A 12113-nucleotide genomic window follows, 5' to 3' on the forward strand; every position below is an offset into this window, starting at 1 on the left:
AATTTAATCTACATGCGCATCTAAAACAGCCATTATGCGCTTTAAAAACGCTTTGGTATAACTATCAACGTCTAAATCAAGAAGCCCTATCACTATGTTCATACCTTGAGGTGATGAGACCACGTTGAACTGCAAATGAGACAGGAATCCATTATCTTGGCTGAACCAGCAGGGCAATGGCATTTTCCCAACATTCGAAATCTCCATGGTTGACCGTGAATGGGTACCGATTTTTGATTTAAGAAAAGATCCAATATTAATGTATTTCAAAAACCCAACTAAATAAAATGGATGACGAGAGTCAAGATCGCGTTGTAAATGTTTTGTAATATAGTTTGTGGTAGCAATTGGGTTGGTGATTGGTTCTATATCTATACTACTTTGGGCTACAGCAACTTGAAACATATCTAAATCAAAGTATCGTCTGCCATTTAACGGAATCGCTATGGACATTGACCTATTGGGGTGAAACTCTTGGAATGTCTGTAAGGCAATGGTGATGAGCCATGGAGTTAACTTTGTTGATGTGGATCTGGTAATGGCCAACATTTTTGACACTGTATCATTATTCAAATTAATTACACTATATTTTGTACGTTGATTCAATGATATAGGTTTATTTTTAAACATAGGATATTTATTGATGTTTGGATAAGTGCAATAAGACATCAACTTTTTTACCCAATTTGGTATCCATGATTGTAAAACCCCTCTTATTAAAAACCATATTGGTGTTTTGTATAAGGGACAAGTCTCCATTACTGATTTGGGTAATAAATCCACTTCTTTACTCAAAATATCTTTGAATTCAACATCATCAGTGGTATTTTCCAACAATCGAAATAATTCTTTATGGAAAAATGCTCCACCATTACCATCAAAAAACCCATGGTTGCAACAAATAGTTATTCTATTGTCTTTAATAAATAATTTCCATAAAGGTTTGGTGCAATTCATTTCAAAATAAATAGTGTTTAAAAATTCAAAGAATTCCAGACTCACATCAAATTCCGTATATTCAACAACAGAATCAAATGTAATTGGGATACTTTTCAATACATAATCTTTATAATCATTGTCGGTGCTACCAAAGAAATTGCAACCTAGAATTGGATTATCTCTAATGAGACTTGATATAGCATGGGATAATTTCGCTTTTGATATAGGGAAAGGGTATTCAACAGTTACATTAAAATTCAGATAATACTTGTTTTCAGTACGGCATATTTGATATCTTTCAAAAAATGAAGCTTTACGTAAGCTTATCATGTTGTTCTAGACTTTGAAAAGATTTATAAGATATTTTTGATGGATAAGTCCATAAAAAACCACAATAAAATCAAGATTTATTGTTCAAAAAAAAAGAAAAAAAAAAAAAAAAGAAAAGAGATCAAACAGAGATAACAAGATTGATAAGCAAAACCAAAAAAAAAATAAACCAAAGTGCTTCGGGCGAGGGTCGAACTCGCGACCTTAAGATTATGAGACTTACGCTTTAACCAACTAAGCCACCGAAGCAATTTGATGACATTATAAAATGATATTTGATGAAAGTATTTTTCTTCTTGAATTGTGATGAGACGTTTAATGCAGTTTTGTGTTTCAGATTTTACTAAGATATGGGTAATTCAAGTGAATGTAAAAAAAGTAATTATATGCGATAGAAAGGATAGATCGACTCACTTAATAGATGGTGTCACTTGGTATTCTCTATGTCATGATTTTTGTACTGTATGTTTTTCGGAAACAAGTATTTTGATACAATTTGGTGTAAATGTTGAGAAAAAAAAAAAAAGACTGATCGCAAAATAGACAAATGTTACCCCATACCACAAAAACTTCAGCCAAGCACAATCTATACATCAAGAATACCAAAAATATAGACTACAGTTTTGATATCTTTTTAAATACAAAAATACTTTTGCCCAAGTATAAAGCCCATACAGAAAATTGGTACCCCGAAATAGACAAATTATCTCACTGAGCTAAAAAATACACAAGATGTTTTCACAAATATGGAATTTACTTCAAAATTTACGACTTAATATCTCTTGCTAAAATAAATTGTAGCTGAAATATAACATTGACATTCATAGATACGATTTCTGTTCAACTGAATTGAGTATAAGTTATAATTCGAATATCCAGTTATCCAATCAAAAAAATCATGTAATAAATTGCACTGTGGAGAAGGAAATGGGAGAATCCAGGAATTCTTTTAGAAAATTGGGCGCACCAAGATTAATATATTGTTATTGCGGAAAATAATTGATATCCGGACTAATCTGCTCAAACTCCAAAAAGTATGTTTTGTGGGGTGGGGTAGATTTCGGTAAGCCTTTTTTTTTTGATTTGTAGGTTGTAGTACTGAGTCTTCCAATCATTGATAGTAATGGCTTGTATAATTTATGAATGTGGGGAGGGACAGAAAAATTGGAAATATACCCCAGACAAGAAAAAATACTGACAGCGATAATTCCAAAAGTGGAGCTTAAACACGGATTGCATTTTCACATATATATATACATAGGGCAACAACAAAACTGGAAAATAATTCTTTGATTTTAACACATTTTTTTTTTATAAATTCCTTCCTCCTATACATACGAAGTGAAACATATTGAGATCATCCAGTAAATCATGCCAGTATTATTAAAAGAACCCCCAGAACATATCTACCATACAATCCAAAGACAAAATCTCAACCCAAGGCAAATCTCGAACAATGTGGCCATTACCAGCTCTCAAGAACCAGGCCATTCCCACGTTTACAGAAATGCTTATAACCCTAAGCACTTGTTTGCAACTCCATACCCTGGAATCGACACGTTGTATGATACTTTTGAATTAAGTGCTGCGGTAAATGGTGACAAACCTTGTCTTGGTAGTAGAATTGAAAATAGCGACGGCACTTTTGGAGCATACGAGTTTCAAACATACAATGAAATACGTGAAAGAAGAAACAACCTTGGATCAGGTATTTTCTATGTGTTGGAGAATAATCCCTACAAGACTAGCAGCGATGTTCATCAAAGATTGAGGTATGATTCAGATAAGGGCAAAAATTCATTTGTACTTACTGTTTACTCACATAATCGTCCAGAATGGGCGTTGTGTGACTTGACTTGTGTTGCCTACTCAATTACCAATACTGCGTTGTATAGTACACTAGGTCCAGATACGAGTGAATACATTTTGGAATTGACTGAGTCCCCAATAGTTGTTTGCACAAAAGATAAAGTTATTGATTTAATCAAATTAAAGAAGAACAACCCCCAAAAATTACTGAATTTGATTGCTATCATCTCCATGGACAAATTGGAAATGGAAGATAACAGATTAAAGTCTTTAGCCCATGAAAACTCAATTAGTTTGTTTGATATTGGGCAAGTTGAAAAATTAGGGTCAATCCATCCGTTGGAACCAATTCCACCAAAACCTGACGATGCTTTTACCATCTCGTTTACTTCTGGTACCACTGGTGCTGCGCCTAAGGGGGTTGTTTTAACCCACAAAAATTTGGTGTGCGGAGTTACTGCTCACATTGCTGGGTTTCGTTTGGTGCCAGGACGTGTTCATTACAGCTTTTTGCCTTTGGCTCACATATACGAGAGAGTGTTTCTTCAATTTGGCTTATTATCTGGTATGAAAATTGGTTACCCACAAGGTCCACTGCCAACAACTTTGTTGGAGGACATTAAGGTATTAGAACCAACATTTTTGTGCTTGGTGCCAAGGGTTTTTACAAAGTTGGAGGCAGCAATTAAAGCCCAAACAGTGGAAAGTGACAAGCCGTTGATGAGGTATTTGTTTACAAATGCCATTAATAATAAATTAGAGTTGCAACAACAAGAAGAACACGTAAATCCTAGCAATTTAGCTTACGATTGGTTGTTGAACATGTTAAGGAAAAAAATAGGTATGAAAAATGTAGAGTTTTTTGTTACAGGGTCTGCACCACTTGCAGAGGAAACTTATTTCTTCTTGAGGGCAGCTTTGAATTTACCACTCGGATTCCACTCAGGATATGGATTAACCGAAAGTGTTAGTGGTTGCTCAGTATCTCCTGGCCATGCCAACAAATTCTCATCGGGGCCAATGGGTATGTCAACTGAAATGCGATTGAGAGACATTCCAGAAATGGGATACTTTGCTAAAGATGAAGTGGGTCCTCGTGGAGAATTGTTATTAAGAGGACCTCAAATTTTCCCTCATTATTACAAAAACCCTGAGGAAACAGCCAAGACTTTTGATGAAAATGGCTGGTTCTGCACTGGTGATGTTGCACACATTGATGCAACCACTGGAAGAATCAATATTATTGATAGGGTGAAAAACTTTTTCAAATTGGCACAAGGGGAATATGTAAGTCCAGAAAAGATCGAAGGGTTGTATTTGGCACAGTTCCCTTATATCTCGCAATTGTTTGTTCATGGTAATTCATTACAAACATATCTTGTTGGTGTTGTAGGGCTAGACCCAACAACTATTGCCAGTTACATTAAGAAGAGATTCCATGATAAGATTGAAAAAGAGGAAGATATTATTCAGTTTTTGAACTCCCCCCAGAATAAAAAAATCATGTTACAGGATATGAACAAGGTCATTGCTAAAGAGTTGCAAGGATTTGAAAAATTGCATAATATCACAGTGTCTTTTGAACCCTTGACAATTGAAAAGGGTGTTATCACACCAACAATGAAAATCAGAAGACCAATTGCTGCAAAATACTTCCAAAATGAAATTGATCAAATGTACGAAGAAGGTTCTTTGGTAAAAAATGGAGGTTTATAGGGTCTGTGCCGTGGAATAGGATCTATTTATTTATATTACAGTCAAGAGTTCTGTTGTAATTTATGTATTTGCTAATCGTTTGCAAATCATTGTCTCAATGCTAGTGTTTTAATCTTATTCTTGTTTATTTCATGAGTGAATTTTCGCCCACGAAACCGAGAAGCAAGCGGAATGAGTCATGGTTGTGTCTAACAGAAACAATTTTGCTTACAGCTTGCATTATACTTTCTATAACCAAGCAGCTTTATATAAATCAACAATGTAATTTGATTGTCTAACGTCTTTCCATTACTGTATTCTACCTACAAGCAAATGGCATTGAAACATGACATCTAGATACGATTTCTAAATAATTTGGCTCATTCTCTGGGGTAATATACCCATGCCTAATCAAAAAATCGACTATTATCAACCCACAATTTGGTTTAAACTCCTTATTATGAAGCTTTTCCAATACCTGATCGACTTCCAAAAGCTGAAAATCTTCAGCTTCCCCATCTTGCGGTTTGATAATATTTTCTTCATTGTCAAATTTGAGATCATAAGTATACTCTACCTCTGGCTGTACTCTTCCATCTTTTGTCAAATACATGTATGATACAACACCAGTACTGGTAATATGCGACTTTACAAATTCCTCCTTCAATCCTGCTTCCTCAAAGCATTCCTTAATGACTGTTTCATTCAAACCATAGGGATATCCCAATCCACCTGCAACGGTATTGTCCAATTTTCCTGGATAAGTTGGTTTTGTTGCTGATCTTCGAGGAACCCAGAATTTCAATTTCCCATTTGATGAATTCTCTGGAGGTACATATCCATTTATATGTACACCATACGTCACCACCCCCAATAAAACCGAGAATGCACGTTCAATTAACACGTACGGGACACTGCTCGGGTTATAGACAGTGTACAACTCATTTCTCCAGCCTTTGTCAAGCAATTCGTGAAACTCAGGATGCTGTCTCCATTGATTACCAACATTTTGGAAAAGGGCATTCCGTTTCTCAAAGGAATCATATTCGCTTCCTATCTTTATGGTCTTGGCATCGCCATCAAATTCAAATGATGGAGTGTGCTGAAAGAACTGCGCAACAAAAGGTGCAATGTACCCCAAAACTGCACTAGAGTCGTGAGTTAACAATTTGTAGTAAGCATTGTTAAATCGAAAAGAATCAACTTCATTTATAACATCTATCAAAGACAATGTCATTTCGATTATTCTGTCAAGCAATTTGCCAAGACGTTGTAAGCCAGACTAAGTAAATTCGTATCTCGTCTTGAAGACCATAGACTTTCTCCAGATTAGAAACAAAGAGAATTTTTTCTTTGATTTTTTTTTTTTTTTTTGATATCATTACGAAAATACTAAACTAGATATAGACAGGATACTAATTAGTCACCTTACCAATAATGTCAGGGTCATCAAAGTCCCTTCTCAAGGCCATAGAAACGCTATTTTTAGATTGGTCAGACAGTGAAAAACAGAAAGAGCACCTTCAAAAATTGAATGAAGTGATGGCTCAGTATTTGGACAAACATAATAACTTGGCAACACTTCTACTGACAACTAGCATGAACAATGAGTTATATATAATATATGACAAATACATAAAGCCGTCTGAAGATATATTGCGTGAGTATGTGTTTCTTGATATACTCAAAGAAGTTCTGTCAGTTTTTAACATTGATGAAGTTAATTTATGGCTACAGACATATTTGAAACCAGCTTTGGATAGTGCCGGATACTTTTCACAATTTGTCGATAAAGCAAGAGATCTCATCAGAAAGATAGCTAACAACTACTTGCAAACAGATGACGAGAGTTTAAACTTTGAAAGAGAAAAAATTGGGAGTAGGGTAATGAACCAAATCATGGAGATTTACCTCAACAACAATAAAAGACTTGAGTATCTAAACTTGGAACCAAATGACAGTCAGTCATATCAAGAAAGGGTGCGGTTTATCAAATTCAATTGCTTAAGTTTGCTTCAGGAGTATGGGTTGAAGCACATATCCAACTACAGCAAATTACTTGATCAACATTTGAGGGATCCAAATGAAAGATTAGAAACATTAAATTTATTTCTGAAATTGGTTGCTACACAAAGCTCACAGGTTTCTTGTATTATTGAATCAGAATTGTTTTCAGATCTATTGAAATGCCTTCTATATGATTTTAATGATGCATCGGTTTGTGCTTCTGCCACAGTGTTGGTGATGCTAATACCACAAGTTAGCGCTAAGCTTGGCAAATACTTGCCGGACTTATTCGCCATTTATTTAAGACTACTTAATTGGCATGAATTGAACAAATACGTAACAAACCGCTATGAATTGTTTATGAATTACATGAGTGAAGATTTCTTGTCATGGGAAATTGATAATACAGGGAAAGAAGCACATGCAACTGAAATAGTCTTTGACTGGCAATATTATGGGACTTTGTTGTATGGGTTATTTGCCTTGAACTTTCTTGAATTTTCTACAGCCCCATTAAAATACTTGCAACAACATAAACCAAAATTAATTTCTTTGGTATTGCTTGAGGGAATAGAAGCCAACATCGAACATGCAACCAAAATGGAATATTTTACCATTACAAGGAGTAAAGAGTTTTTGCAATCTTTATTGTTACATCCAAAAATGATCAATTTAGATAGTTCTGTGCAACGTGAACTTGAAGCTCCTATTGAATGGATTCTACAACAAAACACAGGGTCATCAATTTCTTCAGAAGATATAGCTCTTTCATGTTTAAGTTTGAACCCACATATCATGGCAGATGAAGCTTTCAAGAGAAACAACATACCACATGAAATTTGGTTTTCAAAACGTGATTCAATCAGTCAGAATGAGTCACACCATATACTCTCGAGAAACTCATCGTTGGCTGGTCCAATGTATATCAATATTAAAGAGAGCCAAACAAACAAGCAGCTATCACAGCAAGCCATAAATGGCAGAAAAATGTCTATAATACCTACCAACTTAATGATTGAAGAGGATTCCAGTAGTGCAGTTAAATTCAAAGAAGTCAAGTTTAGCGACGACAACATTTCTGATGCAGATATATCATACACAGGTGGACTGTCAGACAATATCATGGGCAATTCGTCTTTATCACTTCGAAATTTTCAGGAACACCACAAAACAGTTGACCCTATTCCAGAGCTACTATCTACGCATGAAAAACTATATGCAAAACAAGGAGAGACTGATTCTTCCAATAATGACGATAAGAAATCTGTAAACAATTTCATTAATGATAAGGGAAAATACGAACTAAGATTGTCTCGACCAATTTCTTCTCCAACCACAAATGTGGAGACATCAAGTGTGTTCAAGGCATCACCCCTATCAAATGGTATGAAAAATAATGCCGATACAGTTACCCTAAACTCTGTCAATATTCCAAAAACCAGTAGTGGAACTGCCATTGACTTTTATCAAAGGGAATTATTGTTGTACAAAAATGAACTTGAATTTTCAAGCTACATGAAACATTTGAATAAATTTTACTATTTGAAATTGAAGCAAAACAAACAACAAGAAACAATTCAAAGAGGAGTTAATTCTGAATATGAAAGTTTAAAAGCTGTATTGGAGGAGGCAAAAGGAAACTTGACAAAATTATCCATGGAGCATGACGAAGAAAAGAAAATATTGATTAAAAGGTTAGAAGATTTAAATTTGGAGAAAGAAAACTTGGCCAAAGAGCTCAATGGCACCATTAATAAAACAACTTCCAATTTGTTGAAGTACGAATCACTAATTACAAATGTTATTCCAAGTAAAGATTATGAGATTGAGAATTTAAGGTTGCAATTGTCAGCCTTGGAAGAAAAATTGAAAGAGAAGCCCAAGGCAATGCAGACCACAGATAGTAATACAACGACTCAGTCATATGTAGATACCGATGCTATTATCTACGAGTTGAAAACAAAGTTGCAACTTGTCACTGAAAAATATAATCAAACTGCACAGGAACTTAAATCATCTACTGAGGCCTATGATAAGATGGTTAAAAAGTACGAAGAAAAACTAAGGACTTCAAAATTGAATCTTCACGAGAACCTAAATTCATTTACGAAAGAGAACGGAAAGAAGATTCAAGACTTATTGACGACTATATTGAAGTATGAGAATCTTCTTGAAGAGAAAAATTCAAAAATACTACAGTTGTCTTCATCAAAACCTATTTCGATACCTATTTCCACACCAAGACCAAGCACCAGCAGTAACAAGCTGTCAAGAAATGACTCGTATGATCATATATTTAGTTCGTCCGCTTATTCACCCTCACAACCACCACCGCAATTACCTCATCATCATAATTCAGGCAATGACGTTACCGCTGCACAACATTCTACTCCTATGGGACAAGTATCAAGTAGCTATTTCCCACCACAGCCTCTCCGCAACAATTCTGCGCCTATTACAAGTACTCCAGCTGCCTCACAACCCGCAATTCCAATTATAAGAGGCCGAGGTGGTTATCAAAAGAGGTCTAAGAAATTAATGTGATATCATTGGCACGTTGACGAGATGTTAATGTTAAATAGAGAATAGGGAATGTAATGAATTGGAGGATGCGGATTAACAACATTGTCGACATAGTCGTGTATAATTGATTCCCCTAAGCCGACACGCAACTTTTAATTGGTATTATTTTTTTCTATTTTGGTTTACGTGTTGTGTTTCGCATTGTCTGATAAAACACACTGAAATTTTTTTTTCAAGAAATCTCTCTCCAAATAATATATAGAACTCCACCATTCTTGTAATTCTTTTTCTTTTTCTTTTTTTTTTTTTTTTTGTTACAATTCCTTTAAGATCGAGTTGTGTCAATTCTAGTAAACATGTCACAGACCTTAAAAAAGAGAGGCAGTAACAGTGTTGGGAGGAAATCGCCAGCAGCTTCTACCATTGAATTTGATGATAAGAAACCCGAGTTTGATTTGAATGCAGTTGTCCCTTCAAAAGAACCAGAATATAAATACTTGGCAGCTCTAACCTTGGTAACCCTTCTAGCAATTTATACTCGATTCACAAAATTAGGCACTCCAAACAAAGTTGTTTTTGATGAAGTCCATTTCGGTAAGTTTGCGTCCTACTATTTGGAACGTACTTATTTCTTTGATTTGCATCCACCTTTTGCCAAATTGTTAATTGCATTTGTCGGATGGCTTATTGGATATGATGGTAAATTTAAATTCGAAGCTATTGGTGACTCTTACATTGAAAATAATGTTCCCTATATTGCATACAGATCTTTACTGGCCATTCAAGGTGCAGCAATCGTTCCAATCATGTTTTTAACCATGAAAACTTTGGGGTTCTCTGTTGCAGCTTGTTTGTTCTCCAGCATAATTGTTTGCTTTGATAACGCCCAGGTCACTGATTCAAGATTGATTTTATTAGATGCCACCTTAATTCTCAGTGTTGCATTGACTATCTTTTCGTATTCCAAATTTTCGACATTTAGAAAGCAGCCCTTTTCTTCGAAATGGTGGACTTGGTTGTTAGCCACAGGTGTATCCTTATCATGTGTCATTTCCACTAAATATGTTGGTGTCTTCACATATCTTACCATTGGTATTGCCGTTATTCACGAATTGTGGATTTTGTTAGACTATAGAAAAGGGTTGACCTTACAAGAATTTGCAAAGCACTTTTTTGCCAGATTATGGGCTCTCATAATTGTTCCATTTTGCATCTATTTGTATTGGTTCTACTTGCATTTTGCAATTTTGACTAGATCTGGTCCTGGTGACGCATTTATGTCTAGTGAATTCCAGGAAACTTTGTTGGAGTCACCGCTAGCTGCTCACTCCAAGCAAGTGCAATATTTTGATCAAATTACTATCAAACACAAAGATACTGGTGCATTTTTACATTCACACCAACACGAATATCCATTACGTTACGAAGATGGAAGAATTTCTTCCAATGGACAGCAAGTTACTTGTGTAGTAGATGAAAACGCAGCCAATGATCCAAACAACCAATGGGAAATAGTTCCAACTGTTGAAGGAGCCAACAAGGGTACAAAAGTTTACACAAATGACATTGTCAGATTCAGACACATTGGTACCGGTGGTTATTTATTAACTCACGATGTGGCTTCACCTTTGAAACCAACCAATGAAGAGTTTACTGTTGTTTATGACGATGCTGCCCAACAACGTTACAATGAGACATTATTTAGATTGAGATTGCATGTTCCAGGATCAAACCCAAAGAAAGAAAAGAATAAAAAAGAAATTAAAACATTGGCAACTGACTTGAGAATTTTGCATGTTGATACTGTAGTTGCCATGTGGACCCATAATGATGAATTATTACCAGAATGGGCATTCAACCAACAAGAAGTCAGTGGTAATAAAAAAATCCCAGATAAGGACAATATTTGGAATTTCGATTTGATCACCAATTTGCAAAGTACCGATCCAAGAAATCAATATGTTCCTAAAAAAGTCAAGACTTTGCCATTTTTAAGAAAGTGGTGGGAATTGCAAATGTTAATGTTTCATCATAATAACCAGTTATCATCAGAACATCCATTTGCAACACAACCTGGCGAATGGCCATTGGCATTGTCGGGAGTTTCCTTCTACAACGATAATACCGAGAAAAAGCAAATTTTCTTTATTGGTAACATCTTTGGATTTTGGTTAGAAGTTTGTTTCTTGTCAATTTATATTGGTATTTTATTGGCTGATCAAATAACACGTCGTCGTAACATACATGTGTTGAGTGACAGAGCAAGATCAAGATTGTACAACACTTTGGGATTTTTGTTTGTTGGCTGGGCTGCCCATTACTTGCCATTCTTTTTGATGAATCGTCAAAAGTTCTTGCATCATTACTTACCAGCACATTTAGTGGCTGCATTGTTTTCTGGTGGACTAGTTGAATTCATTTGCTCCAACAACTCAGCCAGACCAAATGGCAAGCCTATTGGGGTCAACAAATACAAGATTATTGCTGTTGTTGCAGTTTGTTCTACTTCTATTATCTGGTTCTTTTTCTATTTCAGACCACTTACCTACGGCGATGTTTACTTGACTCCTGAGGAAATTAAAGCTAGACAATGGTTAGACATCAAGTTGCATTATGGTAAATAGAGTTAGTGTGTTTACTCTAATGACTTTCATTGCTTTTTCTTTAAAGCCTGTATTTGCATTTGTTTTCTTTGTATATGTAAAGTGAAAATAATAAAATGATAATGTTCTTTTTTATTTTATTGATTCAAAAGATACAACTCGTGCCTCGGTTCTTTTTGGTGAATTCAATTTTTTTTTTTTTTTTTT

General features: G+C 35.2%; 5 protein-coding genes, 1 non-coding gene and 1 pseudogene across 6 annotated transcripts, besides 1 other annotated feature; 3 read left to right on the top strand and 4 right to left on the bottom strand. All coding sequences in view use genetic code 12, as the record gives it.

Annotated features, from left to right (window-relative positions):
- Positions 1-3: 3 nt before the first annotated feature.
- Positions 4-1269, bottom strand: CD36_20460 (N-acetyltransferase, putative; the record flags this gene model as incomplete). Its single annotated transcript, XM_002418480.1, has 1 exon — positions 4-1269. The coding sequence occupies one exon, from the start codon at positions 1267-1269 to the stop codon at positions 4-6; it is 1266 nt and encodes a 421-aa protein (XP_002418525.1).
- A 175-nt stretch (positions 1270-1444) lies between these two features.
- tRNA-Met (CAT) lies at positions 1445-1518 on the bottom strand. Its single transcript has one exon. It is a non-coding gene; the product is annotated as a tRNA-Met (tRNA).
- Positions 1519-2017: 499 nt separating this feature from the next.
- On the bottom strand, positions 2018-2384 carry CD36_20465 (annotated as a pseudogene).
- Positions 2018-2384: a sequence feature.
- Positions 2385-2640: 256 nt separating this feature from the next.
- Positions 2641-4794, top strand: ScFAA2 (fatty acid activator [2], putative; the record flags this gene model as incomplete). Its single annotated transcript, XM_002418481.1, has 1 exon — positions 2641-4794. The coding sequence occupies one exon, from the start codon at positions 2641-2643 to the stop codon at positions 4792-4794; it is 2154 nt and encodes a 717-aa protein (XP_002418526.1).
- Positions 4795-5092: 298 nt separating this feature from the next.
- On the bottom strand, positions 5093-6010 carry CD36_20480 (thiamine kinase, putative; the record flags this gene model as incomplete). The annotated part of the gene is made up of 1 exon (XM_002418482.1): positions 5093-6010. The coding sequence occupies one exon, from the start codon at positions 6008-6010 to the stop codon at positions 5093-5095; it is 918 nt and encodes a 305-aa protein (XP_002418527.1).
- Positions 6011-6210: 200 nt separating this feature from the next.
- On the top strand, positions 6211-9324 carry CD36_20490 (conserved hypothetical protein; the record flags this gene model as incomplete). Its single annotated transcript, XM_002418483.1, has 1 exon — positions 6211-9324. The coding sequence occupies one exon, from the start codon at positions 6211-6213 to the stop codon at positions 9322-9324; it is 3114 nt and encodes a 1037-aa protein (XP_002418528.1).
- Positions 9325-9659: 335 nt separating this feature from the next.
- On the top strand, positions 9660-11927 carry CD36_20500 (dolichyl-phosphate-mannose--protein mannosyltransferase, putative; the record flags this gene model as incomplete). The annotated part of the gene is made up of 1 exon (XM_002418484.1): positions 9660-11927. The coding sequence occupies one exon, from the start codon at positions 9660-9662 to the stop codon at positions 11925-11927; it is 2268 nt and encodes a 755-aa protein (XP_002418529.1).
- Between the last annotated feature and the right edge of the window lie 186 nt (positions 11928-12113).

Source organism: Candida dubliniensis, chromosome 2, assembly GCF_000026945.1.
Source record: "Candida dubliniensis CD36 chromosome 2, complete sequence".
NCBI classification, from domain to species: Eukaryota; Fungi; Ascomycota; class Pichiomycetes; order Serinales; family Debaryomycetaceae; genus Candida; species Candida dubliniensis.